Raw genomic sequence first — 19,716 nt, 5'->3', positions numbered from 1 at the left:
GTGCACCGCGGAATTCGCTCGGACAAAGATTCTTTGCTGACAGCCAGACCAATTGAAGCGCGAAATTTTTTATGTCTACAGAATACAAAATGCAGGTCATAACTGCATTAGTCAGCCATCAATCGCCCTGCAGAATAGTTTTCTTTTTTAGACTATGTAAATTGTCGACGGCCAGCGTTACGATCAGTTACCTTGTATGACTTTATCTAACCGTGAGTGATGATCATGGGTTGTTTATTGCCTTTTAAGAGCATGTGCAGTGAAGAGTATTTTAACTGTTCTGTCAGTAAAATTTTCGGTTGAAAGTAAGCGCTCGTGTTGTGTCCAGTCTTCCTTTTGTCTCTGTTTTAATTGTGCTGTTGGCCTATATTAACCATGAGCCTGCCTCGTCTGCGACTTGTACTATAATGGAGCAGGCGGAAAGGTCAACATGTGACGGATCTGCTGTCCCACACTGGAGAAAGGGTTAGTCCCTTTAGTGTTTGTCATACGATGTTGTTTAACCAATCTTGCAGCATACCCCAATTGCACAATCATACGAGAAGAGTGCCCCGACATTGACCGATCGGGTGTAATGTGTGCAGGGCGTTCCCCAACTGCAAGTACCGGGACAAATGCCTCTTCATCCACCCCAACTGCAAGTACGACGCCTTCTGCAAGCGCAAGGACTGCCTATTCACTCACGCCAGCCGACGGACATTTGCCTGCCCGCCACCTGGTGAGCCTCTTTAAACGTCTCATGGGACTCCTCTCGATTTAAATAGAAGGGAAAGGGGGAGGCCGGAAGGGACAGCCAATATCCTTGGGCGGGGACGCCATCACTTGGCGCTGCCCATTTGAATGAGGAACTTTCCCCTGCTTTTCAGTGCTGCTACACCGAAATATCATTGCTTCACAATTGACATGGTGGTACTGTCACATTCATGTGTGCTTGTCCAAACAAGGCAATGCCAGATTACTGCTATCAGGGGCACCAGCAAAATGGCAGAATTTCTCAGACGTTGTGCTCACAATCGGTGCAAAGCTTTTAATCGTACCTGAACAGCTACCGTATAAACCCGCTTATAATACATGGACGTACAGTCGCCGACCGTTTATTTGGACTCGGCGGGAACCGCCAAAATGTCCGAATAATTGGGAGTCCGAAAAAAGGATTCGCCAGAAAAAAGCACCTTTATTGGCCTAGCGGCCGGAAAAAACTTGTCAATGCACGTCTGTACACATGCACGCTTACGCGCAACCAAGTCAGCCTGTATTTCACCCCCGTGGGTCGGCAATAGCACTGCAACGGCCTATGCTAAATCCGCATTTGATGGCTGTGGTGTGGGAGGTGCGTCATCACGGCAGTCACTGTCCACATGCACTGGTTCGAGTAGCTGACCACTGGTTCGAGTAGCTGACGGATGATCTCATCGTCCAACTCGGCAAAAACTCCCAAGCAACTTCGGATTGAGGTCGGCTGCCTTCCACCTGGCATTGCTGCTTTTTTCTGCCATCGTCAGGGCATTGTAGTTGCCGCGTTTCTTTAGTTCCGATGGGTCACATGGAACGGGCGGTGTCGGAGCAATTTCAGCAGAACAGGCCTCACACGCCAAGCAACAAACAAGGGAGCGAGACACAAAGCTCGGGACACAGACCAGGCCTAGCGACAGAAACATTTGACAACACAAACCCTCAAACGCCAAAAGGGAACGACGTTGGGCTAGTTGATGTTGCAGCGCTCGTGTTGTCGTACTCTTTGTCCGAGTTAGGATACGCATCGTACTTGTACGCGCGGCCATTCACCTCAAACGCCAAACCGAGCAGATTCCGATCTTGGCTTGGCTTGGCCTGCTGTTTGGCCGTGGTAGCCGTTCAATGGATACTTGACTGGCTAAAGCCAAAAGGCAACCATTATCAACCATTACGTGTAGCCAATGAACATAGCCTTCGAGATTGGCAATTTCTGCGTGGATTTTGACACCGGCACGATCTCCAGCTATAGCCAGTGCAACATTTCAGTGCTGGCAACCTAGCAGAAATATTGTAATCATTGCCAAGAGCTTGTAATGGCGTTCAACATCGCACTCGATCAGCCAGCCGGAGTCCGAAAAATTGGACGGCGCACTCTGAGGCGTCCGAATTTTCAGTCGTCAGTTCACGTTACTTCAATGGGGCGAGTGGCGGTGCCGCGAATGTGTACGAATAAACGAGCATGTCCGAATTTTCAGCATCCGAATAAACGGTTGGCGACTGTATGAAATATGGAGTGATATTTGAGGACGGCAAACGTAACAGGAAAAAAACTGTCGTACAGTTGAACTCCGTGATAACATATCCACAGTGCAACGAAATAATCATTGTAGCAAAATACCTTCTTAATTTCGGAGAGTGTCCATATGATTCTACACATGTCGTATATCCGCATCATAATGTCACTATAATCGAACAAAAGGAACAGCAGTGAAAACAATAGAGAGCAAAGAAGAGCAACTTGATAGGACAAGTGTTGAACTTAGTGAAAGTTTATTGAAGAAAGCTCGTGACCCCGCACACGTGAACCTGCAGGGAATGTGCTACTTAGCTGTCTAAGCTGGGTCAAAGCAGTACAAAGAAATTGTAAGCCATGAAACACTTATAAAGATCAAGGCGATGTGTGCCAGCTATCTAAAAATGTCAGCTTATTATCTACCAGGAGTACCACTCAGCAAACACTATGCCTTGTTTTTTATTTCTGAAAGCTTTGCAGATTTCACATTCATTCTTATTATTTTCTTGATTATTTTTTCTTGGCCAATACAGTAAAACCTCATTAATACATGCCTGCAAGGTGCGCGGCATAACTACGGTATGCACTAAACAATAGCACACAGTAACCACCTAGTACAAATTTGCTTCTCCTGGCATGGAGACAACTTTGGTGGACATCACCACCAAAGTTGTCTCCCACGACCGTCCAATAGCACACGGTGGCAACGCGAAAGAGCGTTTACAAACTATTACGGGGTCTAAAGCACACAGTGACTGACATAACGACAGAGCAGAAGGACACACGTATTGGATTTCCGCGTTACATGTGTGTCCATGTGTAACGCGATTTGCCAATGAGCAAAAAGTGACGCCATTTCGTTGAAACGCGGTACTGCCTCGTGGTGGAGTCACTCGTCCTTGGCTAGTCCAGCCAGGGCTGATTGTCCCAGATCATGCACAGGTGCAGTGAGTAGCGTGTTCAGTCACCGCGGCGATGACGTGCTTCCTGCAAGCAACAGGCACACCGTGTCTCTGTGATGCTCTAGCAGTCCTGTACAAGGAGGTGGCAACGAATGGTGGTGCGGCATACTTTGTTTTTTTCGTTACCATCTAAAAAGAAAACTCTGTGGCGGGGCCGCGAAGCGAATACAGTAGACTCTCAGTAAACGGAAATCTCTTATACGGAACTGCTGCTTAAACGGAACAAGTGCTCCTAATATGATTGGTTTCGTACTTGGATTCTGCACCGCTGCTCTCCTCTCAGTAAACGGAACTCCTCTTAAGCGGAACACATTTTTTTGGTCCCTTCAGGTTCCGTTTAACGACAGTCTGCTGTACTTCGGAGCGCAGAGCAGACGATTTGCCTGCATCGGTCAGTCAGTCGGGCTGCAGTCTGCGTCACTCCCGGTCAGCTGTAATGGCGTCGTTTTTCTAGTTTCGGTATAAAAAATTGCGTTGTTGGCGGGTTTTTTTCCGACGTAACCAATTGCATTTCGAAGGTGAAATTTGGCAGGTAGCATTATCTCCAGCTAGACTGCCTGTAAATCGGCTTTTTGAGGTGTGCGAAATTTCGTTGCAGTTGGCCTTTAAATGAGTAGGCATTGGTGAATGCTACACCCAGATGCAGGGTACGCACTAACCAGTAGTCATAGTAGGACGAACTACTACGGCTGAAGCAGTCAGCGATTGCATTAATCTCTATGAGACTCAGTCGGGGATTTTGCGCAACTACGTTTTAACCGTTAGTACGTTTAAAGCGGGTACGTAATTACAAGGTTTGACTGTACATCGTTGCTATGATCGCGTTTTGACTTGCTTAGCTGGATGTGCTTGTACTTTTGAAGTTTTGTCATCACAATACATGATAGCGTCACTAGCGACCGCAGTTTTGTCTACAGCAGTTGTGGCAAACGATAACCACAGTTTTGACTTTCTACGCTGGTTGCATGCATACTTCATAAGCTTCCGGAGCACACTGCATGACGTCCGTTGCTCAATGGTTTTTGTACCAAAGTTCTATCACCCGTCGTGACGTGGAAAAGTGTTCGGAACATCCTAATTTTGGCCCATTGGACACAATGGAATTTGGCTGGGGGACATTATAAATTTGTATCAGACCGAAATTCGTACCAGCCAGGTTTGTATCACCGAGATTTTACGATATTTGAATGCGCTTTGAACCAAGAATTTTTCTATTCGCACAGCATTATACAGTCGCCGACCGTTTATTCGGACTCGGCGGGAACCGCTGAAAAGTCCGAATAATCGGGAGTCCGAAAAAAAGGATTCACCAGAAAAAAGCACTTTTATTGGCCCACCGGCCGGAAAAAACTTGTTAGTGCGCGTCTGTACACGTGCACGCTTACGCGCGAGCAAGTCGGCCTGTATTTCAGCCAATGTTTGGCCACCCCTGATGGTCGGCAATAGCACTGCATCGGCCTACGCTAAATCCGCATTTGATGGCTGTGGTGTAGGAGGTGCGTCGTCAGGCAGTCACTGTCCACATGCGCTGGTTCGAGTAGCTGACGGATGATCTCATCGCCCAACTCGGCGAAAACTCCCAAGCAACTTCCACCTGGTGAATAATCGCCGCTTTTTTCGCCATCGTCAGGGCCTTGTAGTTGCCGCGTTACTTTAGTTCCGACGGCGCACATGGAACGGGCAGCAGGACACAAAGCTCTGGATGCAGATCAGGCCTAGCCACAGAAACATCTGAGAACGCAAACCCTCACACGCCAAAAGGAAACGACGTTGGTCTAGTTGATGTTGCAGCGCTTCTGTAATCTGTTGTCGTACTCTCTTTGTCCGAATTCGGATCCGCGTCGTACTCGTACGCGCTGTCATTCGCCTCAAACGCCACACAGAGCCGATTCCAGGCTTGGCTTGGCTTGGCCTGCTGTGTGGCCGTGGTAGCCGTTCAATGGATACGTGACTGGCTAAAGCCAAAAGGCAACCGTTACGTGTAGCCAACAAACATAGCCTTCGAGATCGGTAACTTCTGCGTGGATTTTTGACACTGGCACGATCTCCAGTTATAGCCAGTGCAACATTTCAGTGCTGGCAACCTAGTAAAAATATTGTAAACATTGCTGACAGCTTGTTATGGCGTTCAACGTCGCACTCTATCAGCCAGCCGGAGTCCGAAAAATCGAACGGCGGGCTGTGGGGCGTCCGAATTTTCGGTCGTGAGTTTACATTACTTCAATGGGACGAGTGGCGGTGCCGCGAAGGTGTCCGAATAAACGAGCATGTCCGAATTTTCGGCGTCCGAATAAACGGTCGGCGACTGTACCTAGTTGTCAACGATGAGTCATACCGGTGCATGCATCAGTGGCTGCCATCTCGCCTTCATTTTTGTCTGGTGATTACCCGTAAAGGAAGCACTCCTTTCTGGGCTATTCAGTTCGTGCTGTCTTACTGGCCATAACTAGGGGTGTGCAAATATTAGAACTTTCGAATATTTTTCCAATAGTGTTTTCTATTCAATTCGATTTGCATCGGAATTAGTCTCTTCGAAGTATTTGAACTTCTGGAAGATAAATATAGTCACTGTCAAATTTTTAGGCTTGTGCGAATATTCGAGCATTTCGAATATTCGAACGAATATTACAGTATTCGAATTCGCTTCGAAACGAATTTAAATTCTAGGAAATTTCGAAGTATTCGAAATGAACGAATAGACATATATATAAACCGCATGTGACCCCCTGTAAAGGTGGTTTCACTGCAGTGGAGGTGTGCTATACCGTGAATACACCTTTCCAGGAGATGTCCGCACTGCCGCGAAGCCCCGCTTCAAGGTTAAATGAACATACAGTAAAACCTCGTTAATTCAAAGTCACTGGGACTGTGAAAAATCTAATTAAGCGGGTTTTCGAATTAACGAAACATACAAAAAGCGGGATGCAAGGAACTTTCAATTACTGGAAGTAATCGGAGGTGGTCGTTTGCTCTGCCTGCTTGTTTGCGGCTACAAGGGTTATGTCTTCCAGCAATACCTGGTCCCAATTTTGCCGCTAAACCGGGGAAACGGCGGGCCTCGCTGTAGCCAGCGCAAGAAAAAAAAAAGAAAAGAGGAAAAAAAAACACAGTCTCGTGGTCAACTGAAATGCGCGCCTGCAGAAAAGACGTGCTTCGCTGCAACACAGTGGTGACACGCAGGCAGCGTGTCACCTGCTTCTCGCAGCGTCAGCGCGTCTTGATGCGACCATTTCCCATTCTTTCTGGTAAAATAAAGAATTTAATAATGACGGAATTCGCGATGTGTTCTGAGTGGAAAAGATGATCATTGAAGTTTTCGAACTGAGTTTTCGAAGTAGGCGTTGTAGGCAAGTACTCCGTCAGCAGTGCAAGTGCGCGAATTGCCGGAACAACCACCAATCGGAGGTTCGCATACATCGCGAGTTTCGTCAGACCGCCCTTTATTAATATCTCTATTTTTCCAGAAAGAATGGGTAAAATCATGACGTGCTGACGTTGAGAGAAGCATGCGTCATGCTGCCCGCGTGTCACCACTGCGTTGCAGTGAAGCATGTCTTTTCCACAGGCACACATTTCAGCTGACCATGAGACCGCCGTTCGTTTAGCTTTTTTTCCTTGCGCTGGCAGCAGCGAGGCTGGGATGCTTCACTTGTCACTCATTAGTATTGCTACACTGCATTGCCTTGTGGCTCCTAAGGGCCATCGTTTTTGCAGAGTTGCGGCCAAATCGAGATCGGGGAATTGGCACATGACACCCAAAGTTTTCGAATTAACCGGGCTGGTACTGACCGCCGCTTCAAATTATCCACTCACGTTTACATTGCAAAATACGGGGCCGCAGAAATCCTTCTAATTATGTGGGATTTCGAAATAACAAAGTGCGAATAAATGAGGTTTCACTGTATTACCCTCACATCGATTCATAATGTTTTAAGTTTAGAAGCTTGTTATGCAGGCTTATATGCTCCAAGTATAGCAAATTTTAAAACGTAGCATATTTTACAGGTTATCACTTGCATTCTACCGAAAGTCAAATCCTGCTACTACTCAAAGTTGCTTCCACTTCCCTTTGAACGAAAAAGAATGGCATATGCATATGCCTTGTTTCAACTTTAAAAATATTGTGCTGGTTAGTTGGATCATGACAGATATGCTCATTTTTCTTTATAATATGTGATATAAACTCTTCGAATTTGCTTCGACCAAATCACTATTCGCTTCGAATTCGCTTCGGACCTAAAATTTACTATTCGTACAAGTTTTGTGGATGCTCTAGGGACAGAAACAGTCGGAAAATCGGGCAGTCCGAAAAAATGAATTCATGCTTTTTTATTCTGCTCAAGCGGTCAGATCGCCACAACCCCATCTGAAATAGCTTTAATGCTTACCAGTGCACTTATCAGGCATTTTAGTGCGTGCCCAGGCTCTCGTGAGTACATTCGGTACCTGCCGCAAACCCTGCTTAACCACATGCCAACCACCAATCGTGAATTTGCGTCTTGTGATGAGCGCTGCTGATACCAGCAAAGCGCACAATATATTAAGGCTCACTCATATGGAGTGTTTGGAAACTATTATGCGGAATACAAAGACTGTGGCGGAAGAACGGGCGACTCGTCTGGCTTTCCCCGGTGTGTGTGCGCACGTAAACTATGCGCACACGCACCACCATTTGCTGCTGCGTGAAGCCAATCATTCCTAGTTGTGTGCAGCATATCGCCAACTAAGCTGATGCCGTCACTGCCGGGCCACTTGCTGTACCGTATGCACGCGTTTGTCATTAAAGTGTTCGTGATGCCTACTCAGTTCCTGACCGTACACAGGCGCTAGGCCACACTGAGCAGCTAGCTGAAGATGTTTATCATAAGGGTTGGGTGCGTTTGCCACCTGCCGTCATCACGCCTCCGTGCAATTTTGGCGCTTATTGGTGAAGACGTCGCCGCTCTGTGCTAGAGCACTGCACAGGCCGACTTTTCCGGCCCGGGCCCGGCCCGGCCTGAAAACGCCATGCTCCGGCCCGCCCGAGCCCGGCCCGGTGTTCTTAAATGTGGCCCGTACCCGGCCCGGGCCCGAAAGGTTTGGGCCCGGCCCGGCCCGGCCCGTTTCAGCTAGTTATGCCTTGAGCGTAAAGGAGGCACTGTCCAAACTTCGGTTATTGCGAAGATACCTGCCGCACACAAGATAATTTCTAGAGTTTGTTTTAGGAACTTCTTTCAGTGTCACGACTTTCACTGGTACTGTGTATACTTTCGGTTAATTACGCCCGTAAAACTCTTGCGGAATATTTGCAGGGCCATATAAAATATAATTGGAGTCATAGATGGCTGTTTCATGTACGCACGCAGTGCTAACCATGCAGCCTTGTTTTTGCATTTCAAAGAACGACTACAAAATATAATACCTCCATAAAGTGAAAAAAAAAAAAAACATGGCAGACATTTTTCGTTTGAGTCTCTATCAATTGCATACGAACTAGGGCTGTTGAGTAAATGCAGCAAGCCTCCTGCAAACTTCATACTCGAAATGTTTCCCTAGATACAAACGCGCACATCTTACATCTTATATGTACTAATCTAGGCAGTTTACCGTTGCTTTCCTTACACGGTACCCGAGAACGTCTTTCACTCACTATAATGGTGGAAACTTATATTAGGCGTTTCTTGAAATTACGTGTAGCATACCGATGGAGCAAAATTGTAGACGTCTTGTACTGTGCAATTTCTGTGCACGCCAATGCACTCCAGGTGGTTTAAATTACCCGGAGCCCTCAACGATGGCGTCTCATATAGCCTGGGTCGCTTCGAGAAGTTAAACCCCAAAAAACAACAAAAACAAAGCCAAACAACGTACACACGCAATTATACAGATACGTATGAGACCCGGGCCCAATACGGGCCTGGCTTAGGCCCGAGCCCGACCCGAGCCCGAAGGTCACGGGCCCGAGCCCGGCCCGGGCCCGATCAAACAATCCCTTACCCGGCCCGGGCCCGTGCAGTGCTCTACTCTGTGCTGTGACAGTGGCCCCTTCAGATTTTTCGATAAGCTTCACCCCATCACATTATGACGTTGCGGCAAAGCTGCCTTTCCGACGCTGCCATGGCTGCAAACAGATTGACACAGGAAAGCGCTGGTTCGAACCTGCAAGATTCTTGATAGACGCGGCGGAGGTGGGGCTTTAATTAATGCTGTTTTGGACCTGAAGTATGGGCAGAAAGCCCGTGGACACCGAAGAGTTTTGACATCGATAATTTCAGATGTTCTTATACATTGATGTGATTTGGAAGTCCGGACTCGAAGGAGCGCACCCTTGCCCGCTATATTATTTGGGCCTCCACAGAAGTTGGAGGAGGAGAGGTTGAGGAGATAGCGTCTTTTCCTTGCGCATGTAACATGTTGTCGGCGCCACATTGGTTAAACCAAATCATGTAGATAAATACAATTTGGTCTCTGCATTGCCTCATACTTGATAAGACAACTAGGGAACACCACCCCTCCAGTGCTTCACCAACCTAGCCAAAAGAAATGCTTTCGTGTTGCTATCTCATAATAATGTGCTTAGGGATCCTCTGCAACTTTTTTCTGTAATTTCGCTTCGAAGTATTTAAAAAAATATTCGTCAAATATTCAAAAAATATTCGATTTGCATTCACATTTTAATATTCAAATTCACTTCGCACTCAAAATTTTGCTATTCCCACAGCTCTAGCCATATGGCCACTTGGCACAAAACGAAGATTGCGTGTTTTGTGGCTAAGTGGCCAACAATCACGTGTGATTTTGTTCGTCCTTGTCTTTAAAGTTGGTGCTGCTGTTTTATAGCTCATTTGCAACCAACTAGCTCACCTGTACCTCCTAAGCAGGATTATCAAGGTCCACTGTAACAAGAGTAGACTGAACAAAAACGCTGTGAGGACGAGTATCATGACAGTCTAGATATTTGTGTTTTGTCTGTCCTCGAAATGTATGGCTTCCATATTTCTGTCACTCACACAGTGCCATGCCTTTCTTTTCTTTGCTGACAACAGTGGTGTCCTCCCCGTCGGTGCAGCAGTGCAAGTTCTACCCACACTGCACCAACCTCAAGTGTCCCTTCTTTCATCCAAAGGTAAGAAGAACGGTGACTGCTCCATGGAAATTGTGCATGTGACGTGTTAGGACAAGGTGCCTGTTAATCACTGGATACATGGCTAGGAGGCCTCACAAACGAACCGGGGTAGATACGAGTGCTAGAAGAGTGCGTATGCCCATGGGGAGTGCACAAGGAAGCACCGCTGTGGCCCACAATCACTGTTCTTAGAAGTTTGTGCCACTGTTGACCACCAGTTATTGCGCTAAACGGAGAGAGGGGGGGGTCTAGAAGTTTCGTGTAAGCTTGTGCGAATAGTAAATTTTAGCTTCGAAGCGAATAGAGATTTGGTAGAATAATTTCAAATCGAATTCAAGTAGTATATATCGCATATTATAAAGAAAAATGAGCATATTTCTCATGACCCAACTAACCTGCACAATATTTTTTTTAATTGAAACAAGGCATGTGCAATGCCATTCTTTTTGGGAAGTGGAAGCAACCTTGCATAGTAGCAGGATTTGACTTTCGTTAGAATGCAAGTGATAACCTGTAAAATACGTTACGTTTTAAAATTTACATTAGTTAGAGCATATAAGCCGGTATAACGAATTTTTAAAGTTAAAAATGAGGAATCGATGTGAGGGTAATTTGTTCATTTAACCTTGAAGTGAGGCTTCGCGACAGTGCGGATATCTCCTGGAAAGGTGTAGTCATGGAATAGCACCCCTGCACTGCAGTGAAACCACCTTTACAGGGGGTTACATGCGGTTTATATGTGTCTATTCATTCATTTCGAATACATCGAAATTTAGAATCATTTAAATTCATTTCAAAGTGAATTTGAATACTGTAATATTCATTTGAATATTCAAACTGCTCGAATTTTCGCACAAGCCTAGTTTCATGACAAGCACGAGACAACGAGAACTGCGGCACTTGTTGGCTGTGTTGTGACTATCGTGTGTGAGAGAGACGTGAATGTGGCAAACCTGTCGATGGAGACGCTTACTGGATACCCTACTCTCGAATAGAGTGGTTGTGCTCCTCCACTTGTGCTTGAATTCCTTGCAGAACATCTGTACATGGTGTATAGTATTACTGTTTTTTGTAGCCATACGGTGCAACACTTCATCTACAGATAGACAGAACTAGTCGGGGCTAGGGTTGCCACCTGTCCGGTTTTAGACCGGCCAGGCTGGTTTTTCAGATGGCGGGCCGGTTGCCGGTCTGCACCAGCGCCATTGGCCGTATTTTTTTTTGTCATAATATTGCGATCATTTATTTTTTTTGGTGTTTTATAAGCGTCAGTTCAACAACTACGATGGCAAATATTTATTGTCAATCACCAAAACTCTTACGCCATTAGTCAACCACTTTCTGGGATCCCTTCAAGTCTAGCGATCATTGGAATAGAGCATATTATTGCGCGTGTATGGTACATGAATATCCGACATTTTTGTGGCATATGCACATTTTAAGTTCCTTTGTGTCTATAATGCCACTGGCCTGTTGGACTCAAACGCAAAGAAGAGCTTTTTAATGGACGAAACATTGTGGTTCCTTTTCAGTGTAGCACATTCAGAGTAATAAGCAAAGCGTCATTCCAATCACGGGTACTTTTATGTCAGCAGTCAGGCTAGTTGGTTAGCTGAGTGTGCTGCTTTTTTTTGTGCATTTGGTTTATTTGGCTCAATGAAAGCAATGTTACATTAAATGGCACTGCATGCCGAAGAATTGACATAGCGTCTATTGTCGAGGGCCGTATTTTTTTCGGTAAAAGGTAGCAACCCCAGTAAGGGCATGCAGCAGATCTCCATCATCTGGCAATTCGAATGCAGGGCAACCACTGTCTCTTAGTGAAATGATTGCAGTGATCACATTCTGGGGTTGCAGTGCAAGGATGTGCCAAGCTTGAGTGCACCGCAGCAGCTCTCGTGTAACCTGTGTTGGTTGAGGACATAACCACAACCAGTGCAATTAGTTGGTGTACCAGTACATGACCAAAGTTAGACAATGCATGGAGGTGCACTCTTATGCAGCTGTGTGTGAGTGGCTTGCAGTGCTCGACAAAGAGCAGGACATTGCCAACAGTGTAGAAACACTGAAAATAGAGTAATTCTGTAGCGGTGTAGGTCTCGCTTCAACTTCATTCATGCACCCTCTTCCGGTGTAGCCATGCAAGTTTGGTGCGGCATGCCAGTCATCGTCGTGTCCATACAGTCACCCAGAGGGGGGCGTGCCGCCCCCCAACAAATTGAAGTGGACCTCAGCCACTGCCAAGAAAGCCGGGTTAGTACTGATTTTGATTTGTAAGTACAGTAGAATCTTGGTGGTACGTTCACAGCTCATATGAATTTTGGGATATGAATTTTTCTGTGGTCTCAGCCAAGCCCCATTAGCCTACAGTCTTTGGCAGCGCTTCGTCACTGTGAAGAACAAAGTACAGTCCCCCTGGATATAACAAAATTGACAATTTCACGAAAAAATTTATTACAAACAGGTTCTCGTTATATTCAGTTTCGGAAATGAAACGCACAAGTTAATTAAACAATAAGGGAACTGAAGGCAGAGCTCACCGAACAGATTTATTTAGCGGCAAAAAACTCTGTTATTTTGCAAAACTGAACGTTTATAGGACATCAGTACAACGCTGCTCAGTCATCGTCTAGCCATGGCCTCCAAGATTGGCTCTGGCAACGTGTCGCTGCGTTGCCAGAGCTAATCGCGGAGGCCATGGTCTAGCGAACCCGCGGCGTAGTGCAAAACCGCAAAGCACGTGAAGAGTTGCCATCTGAAAATCCGTCGTTGTCACCGTGGTGTCAGACAGTTTCCACCAGCGCCTAATCTGACATCTCCTCGGTAGTGACGACGCAGTTGTCAGCATAAAAAAAAAACAAATTCGGAGTGAAAAATTCGTTATATCAAGGGTGTCTCCCGCTGCCGCTTTGTTACATAGAGGTTGCAAATGCATATGCTTCTATGGAGTAACTACCGCGAATAGAAAAACTTCATAATATCGAGGAATTCATTGTATGGAGGTTCGTTATAGGCAGGTCTGACTGTATGTTGTCTTCAGTCGATAGCATGTTTGATGTCTTGCATGTATCAAACGACTTCATAAATGCAATAGGGATAGTGGCCGGCATCAGACTAACCACTTCGCTAGTTATACTAATACGAATGCATCACCCAAGAGATTTTTGTATGAAATTTCTCTAAAAGCAAGCATTAAAATCAAACAAATGCTGCACTACAGTCGGATATGATTTAAGGGGGCAGGAGAGGCCCCGCCCAGATGATGAAAGCGCAGTGGCTAAGGAAGTAGTCCTGCTCATTCTCGGTCGGCGTGATCACTGGCCATCCAGCTCATGAGGCTAGTCTAGCCCACTGGTTCAGGCTTGTGTGCATCCACCTCTGAGGATGTAATGCCACTGCCTTCTCAAGTTGTGCCCAACCAACTCCATTGCGAGCCACCATTTATGCAATAACTTGGCCCAGGGCACGGAGTAAGATAGACACGAGCGCCGACTCTGCTCGTCTGGAAGGGACACAATTTGCAACGCCGCTTCGTGCTTTGCGGCGTGTTTGCCAGATGGCGCTACGAATGGAGATAAGCGGCGTAGGAGAGACGCCGTCCTCTAGCAGAGCCACGGGCGGGGACTACGTCAGCCGTTGCTATAGCAGCGGCGCGGACGCGTGCTTGGCCGCGTTCGCGGGTCTGCATGCCTATCTGTGTTGTCTGCTCCGCACATGCTGCATGCCTGCTACCAATTCTTTTCTGTAGAGCGCATAGCTTTTGTCACAGATGGGGCCACGAAGAGCAAAATCTTCTCTCACCCTTTGCCGTAACCACATTTACAGCCAGGAACAAAACTCGTCATTGCCTCCTGTCTGGTTGCTCCATGTTGTTATATGCCAGGGCTCCCAATCCAAACTTCCTTGCTTCGGCAAGGCATTCAAGCTGGTAGAACATCTGACACAAGTGGTGTCGACATCGATAGACTGTCTGATGCAACCAACGTCAACACCAGCGAGCTGCCATGCAACCCCCGGCAACTCCTGCGATGCGTCTGACGCAACCGACGGAAATTTCTCACGCAGCGTGCGGCAAGCCCTCTCATCCACGGATCCGATTCCAGCCAGCGACCAACGGCGGTTCCTGATTGGAGGCTTCGAACTACTGGCTGATGCGAGGAATCGGCCAGGGTTATAAAAGAACGAAGCTGCGCGGAGAGGGGGATAGCGGACGAAAAAATCCCGGGTCGTCGTCGCACCTGAGTGCGAGCCCCCTAAGCTGTCGGCCCCAGTGTCGAATATGTAACGCTTCTGTTTATATGTATATAAATTTGCCTTAACTCACCGTCGCCTTGTCCGCTCCGTCTATCAGCTCTGCGCGATGCAGCCGCAAGCTGAGACACCCGATACCCAACAATGTCTTCACACACAAGTACCAAGACACCTTGTTTTTTCGAGTATGAAGAAGCACACTGCAGACACGCTAAACAAAGGATGTAACACGAAAATGTCCAACCAACACTACCGCGCAGACGTCCAGATGTGGAAAACAAGTGTACTTCTGCTCTGCCGTTTTTGTTCAGCATAATTTTTCGTCTGCTTTCACTGAAGATATGTTACAATGTTTTGCATATGTGTATAAAAAGCGGTACAATGTTTTTACTTCATATTTTAGTATCAGTACGCATATATCGCATTTTTTTTTCTCATATTGAGAATGCCGAGCGAACGGGTTTCTAGCAGACGACACGCTCCGCGCAGACCATTCCCTGCCACCGCCGCCGCCGCCGCCGCCGCCGTCTTCCTCCCATTGGCGCATGCGCTCATGAGCGCAGGTGTTGAATGATTTCTATGCGCTTCGACAGATGGCGCTACGCGTTGCGATCAGTGCCGGGAGAGGAGAAAGCATGTGCGAAAGCGTGAAGAGGAGCGGAGGGGGAGAGCAAAGGAATGAGTTAGACCGCCGCGTCCTGCGTTGCACGGTTTGTCCCGAGTGAATGCGTGGGGCGGCGGCGGAGTCGGCGCTCCTCTCTTATCTTACTCCTTGGCCCAGGGGCAGGCCAAAAGTGGGCGATTTCGATGGGAGATGGAGTGAGTGATGCATTCACTCTTGCCTGAGCATTGCAAAACCATTATAAGAACCATTACTGTAGTTGCCATTGGCACTGGGCACAAGTGGGATGAACTATCAAATTTGAGTTTTGCGCAAAGGCCAATTGTAGGATCGAAATAACAAAACTTTGGTCTCATAGAAATGTATAGGGCACTGGCCAGGCCCTTCTATTGAGATTGAATCAAGCGAAAAGTCAAATTAGCCAGTGTTGAATCAGTGGAAGCCTGCTGTATTTATTGACATGTCAAAATTGCAAGGTGGTGCAACCTCCGTAATTTATATTTGGTAGTTAGGGGGCTAAAACTGTATATTAAATATGTCAATATCTTTTTTTCAGTGTGGCATGATACATTCCATTTAATATTGTATCAATGATTGCCGTCATCTTCACTCACCTATAAAGGCTTCATGTAAAATAATTGGTCTTTCAGAAGTGTAGAATATTAGTGAAGCTTTGCAGCTGTTCTTGAATTTCCGGTGCAGATGTTCAGAACAGAACCAGTAGGACAAACACTTATCTTTTCTTTCCTTTCACTGTTTTGCACTGCACAGGGAGACAGCTGCCTGAAGCACGAGTCGCTGTGACCGGCGGCACCCTCAAGTGCTGCACCCAGGTGAGCGATTTCACTTTTAGCACTATTATTGTTGTTAATAGGATCAAAAGATTTTGCATGCAGTGTTACTTCACCGATGTATTACCATGAAAATTAGCATTGATAATTGACAGTTGAGTAAGAAGTGTTCTTATGCAGATCATGTAATGCACAGAGCAGTTTGCTGGTGATATCTTTAAAACAGTGTTCAACTGCACATGGATTTGTTTACGTTTGTAACTCTAGACATTTGTGTGGCATTACTTATCACCGTTCACCTTAGTATAGTATATCCAAGCAATCATACTTGTACAATGGCAAGTGATGTGGGCACCAGATGTCCCGTTCGTATCATTGGCATTGTCATGCCTATCGACAGCACATGCATGGCGCGTGCGTAGAGGGTTAGAAGGTCTTCAGAGACGTCAGCTGCATTTGGCTACAAAAGCGAAGAAGCCAAGTTGCTTTTGCACTTCGCTCGTTTGGCTCTGTCGGAGTTCTGGCATCCACTGCCGTCGCGAATATTTTGCACATGCACATTAGCATTTCTGCTGGGCGTAATACACCATGGTGAACATCCAGCTAAATTTATTTAATCCTTTTTTTTATGCATGTGATCAATTCCAACTATTTTCCTTCATCTTGTGCAACATTGAATTGCGGTGAGTGCGACACCACTGGTGATTGTGTGGTGCTCCTATATCAGCTAATCACCACCCCTGTCCGTGCAGACATTGAGGGTAATGTACCTGCCACTTGTAGAAGTGATTCAGGACCATATCGCTATTTAATCTGTAAAAGAAAAAAAAAAGAACTCTCACAACAGAGAGCGGGTGCAGCCAATACAGCGTCTTAAAACTTTATGGCATGACTTGTCCTGTGGTTTGGACACAGTCAACAACTATTGGATTAACTAGGCTTCGCTACTTTCTGTTTTGAGCTGGTGCCATGATATGGCCAGTGACAATACCTGTGGTGTATCGAATTCAAAGTGCAGTATAATCTCATTAAAACCAGTGGTCCTCAGCAATAGGTGTTTAGGAGACCCCTTGTGGACCGGTAAAAGTGATGAAGGACCCCTCGCAGTGAGACAAAGGGAGGGGGTCATAAATTAACACAACATGCAGCGTGAAATAGGTGCCTTTTGTTTCTTCCTAGCAAAAAAAAATGGTCAAACTAAAGCGCCACATCATTTCGATCTCAACAGCTTGTCAATAAGTTGTGCGGTCTGCAGCCACATTCAACTGGTTTCTAGCCATGTTAGCTCTTCACATATTCAAGCCTAGAAAAGTATGATCACATGCATGTGTCGTAGGAAGCTGCAACAAAAGCTTAACAGCCATCTCATGGAGAAGGGAAAACATAGATAAGCTCCGCCGCAGTGCAGAAATGTCATGCGGTGAAGCATACCAAAAATTAGAAGGGGCTGCTATCACAGGTCATATAGTAGGCATCCGAAAAATGCGTTTCTTTTTCTTTTTTCTGAGGATGGGTTCTGCGGACCCCCAAAAATGGCTTTGCAGTCCCCCTGGTGTCCCCCATTTGAGAACCACTGTGCTAAACGGAACCTGAAGGGACGAGGAAAATGTGTTCCATTTAAAGGGACACTAAAGAGCAAAACGATTTTTCTCGCATTAGTAAAGTAGTCTTCCACGATACCAAAAACACCACGCTTGCTGCGAGAAGACGCTTAATAAGCGAGAAAATGCGCAAAAAGAAAATACAGGTGGCGACGCCACCTTGGAATTCCCGCACCATCTGCCGTGACGTCACGTACTTTTGACGGCGCCTGCTTGGGCCTACGTAGTTCCTAATCGGTTAAATTCAAGTACATTGTCCTCTGAGGGGGCCAGAGACTTGACGTAACGAGTTTGTCGAAATTTCGTCGGGCCAGTGGCGCCAAAATACGTTAAATGCTCTTTGAAAATGTTTTACATCATGAATTACAAAGTTCGGCGCGAAATTTAAAAACGAAACTTTGAACTTGGTTTTCTCCTCTAATAATAAACCTATGGTGGTGAAATAAACTACACAAGAGTTCTCCGAGCACACTTTATCAATCTAAACCAATTCATTGTTTCTCTTTAGTGTCCCTTTAGTGAGAGATGAACAATGGTGCAGAATTCATGTACGAAAGCAGTCTTATCAGAGTCAGTTGTTTCCTTTAAACAGCAGTTCCGTTTAAGAGATTTTTCGTTTACTCAGTCTACTGTATAGCTATTTTTGCTAGATTTTGAAGTAAATCACATCTGACTATGAATATAAAGCAACACGCTGCAAGGAGCCGGAAGTTGAGAAAAATTTCTGCCACAACAGTGGTACATCAAAAATGTATGTTGATGGTCATCTAAAATGCACAGCTGGGATGTCATGGCTGACAATTTTAGCTTATGCACACTCAACATTTTTTGGGTAACTGTTTGGAAATGTTGAAATATATATCAAGCAGGAATGTTGTGAAAACAAGGACATAACAAACAAAGGGGGTTCTAACAGGCAGTCTGTTCCTACCTGGGATGAGCTTTTGCAAGTGTTTTGCCAATGAAGAGTCAGAAAGTCAGAAAAATTGGCCGCGTATCTGCGTGCTTCGCTGCAAATGTCGTCGAAAGACGATGGTCATCTGCCGGCCATTACGTGAGTCCTCCTCCTCTATGTTGAATCGCCGCATCTGGCTTATAGCGTCGCATTTGCAGTGCAGCCCAAAAAACACAAGCATTTTCCACTCAGCCTAAGAAACACTAGGGTCTTTGGAATTACGTATCTATGTACAGTAGACTCTCAGTAAACGGAAATCTGTTAAACGGAACTGCTGCTTAAACGGAACAACTGCATCTAATATAATTGGTTTCATACTTGGATTCTGCACTCCTGTTTATCTCTCAGTAAACAGAACTTTTGTTAAATGGAACACATTTTCTTGGTCCCTTCAGGTTCCGTTTAACGAGAGTCTACTGTATTTTCTAGTAAAGGAACACACTACCTAATACTTTTGTATTGATGTTGCGCCTCAGATATGCGTAACATTTGCTTTTTGATCGACAATGTTCACAAGTATGAACGGCGGTACCAGTTCAAGATGGCTGGGCAGTAAGCAAGTGGTTCAACTTTGGATGGGTCGCTGAATAGGGCGACAGACAGACAAATAGAAGGACAGACAGACGGACCAAAATTTCTGCGTTTAAGTTCCGCAAGAAAGACTATTGTCTTTAAAAGGAACACATCGGTAGTGTTCTACTGTAGTTCATCAACAGACATACACACGCTGACAGTGATGAATGTGACATATACGTAGTTTTGTGGTGTTGTAAATGGCAAGAGCTTCCAAAGCACACCCTTGAGCACATAAAACTCATTAGGCCGTGCTTTTAAATGGCGCACTGATTCGCTGTAAGATTACTTGCTCTGCGGGTGAGCAGTGCTTACTACAGTAAAACCTCGTGAATTCAAGGTTACTGGGGACTGTGAAAAAATCTTCTAATTAAGCAGATTTTCGAATTCACAAACACAAAAAAACCGGGATGCAAGGATACTTTGAATTACTGAAAGTAATCGGAGGGGTCTTTTGCTGTGCCTGCTAGTTTGCGGCTCCAAGGGTTATGTGTCCAGCAATACCCGGTCCCAATTTTTGGCCGCTAAACGGGGGAAACGGTGGGCCTCGCTGCTTGCCAGCGCAAGAAAAAAAAAGAAAAGACGAGAAAAGAAAAACACAGTCTCGT

The 19,716-nt window shown here is 46.0% G+C and overlaps 1 protein-coding gene across 1 annotated transcript; it reads left to right on the top strand.

Annotated features, from left to right (window-relative positions):
* The first annotated feature begins 585 nt into the window (after window positions 1-585).
* Window positions 586-16,023, top strand: LOC119376869 (uncharacterized). The gene is made up of 4 exons (XM_037646552.2): window positions 586-718; window positions 10,236-10,315; window positions 12,453-12,568; window positions 15,960-16,023. The coding sequence occupies exons 1-4, from the start codon at window positions 615-617 to the stop codon at window positions 15,990-15,992; spliced, it is 333 nt and encodes a 110-aa protein (XP_037502480.1). The 5' UTR covers window positions 586-614; the 3' UTR covers window positions 15,993-16,023.
* The last annotated feature ends 3,693 nt before the right edge of the window (window positions 16,024-19,716 follow it).

The sequence above is a fragment of the Rhipicephalus sanguineus genome, unplaced genomic scaffold (assembly GCF_013339695.2).
Source record: "Rhipicephalus sanguineus isolate Rsan-2018 unplaced genomic scaffold, BIME_Rsan_1.4 Seq2570, whole genome shotgun sequence".
Lineage (NCBI taxonomy): Eukaryota > Metazoa > Arthropoda > Arachnida > Ixodida > Ixodidae > Rhipicephalus > Rhipicephalus sanguineus.
This window is presented reverse-complemented; position numbering and strand designations above follow the sequence as displayed.

Coding starts and splice junctions, on each gene's coding strand:
- LOC119376869 (XM_037646552.2), top strand. CDS start 615: ATGCCTCTTCATCCACCCCAACTGCAAGTACGACGCCTTCTGCAAGCG. Junction 719..10,235: donor ATTTGCCTGCCCGCCACCTG/GTGAGCCTCTTT, acceptor TGCTGACAACAG/TGGTGTCCTCCCCGTCGGTG. Junction 10,316..12,452: donor GTCCCTTCTTTCATCCAAAG/GTAAGAAGAACG, acceptor CTTCCGGTGTAG/CCATGCAAGTTTGGTGCGGC.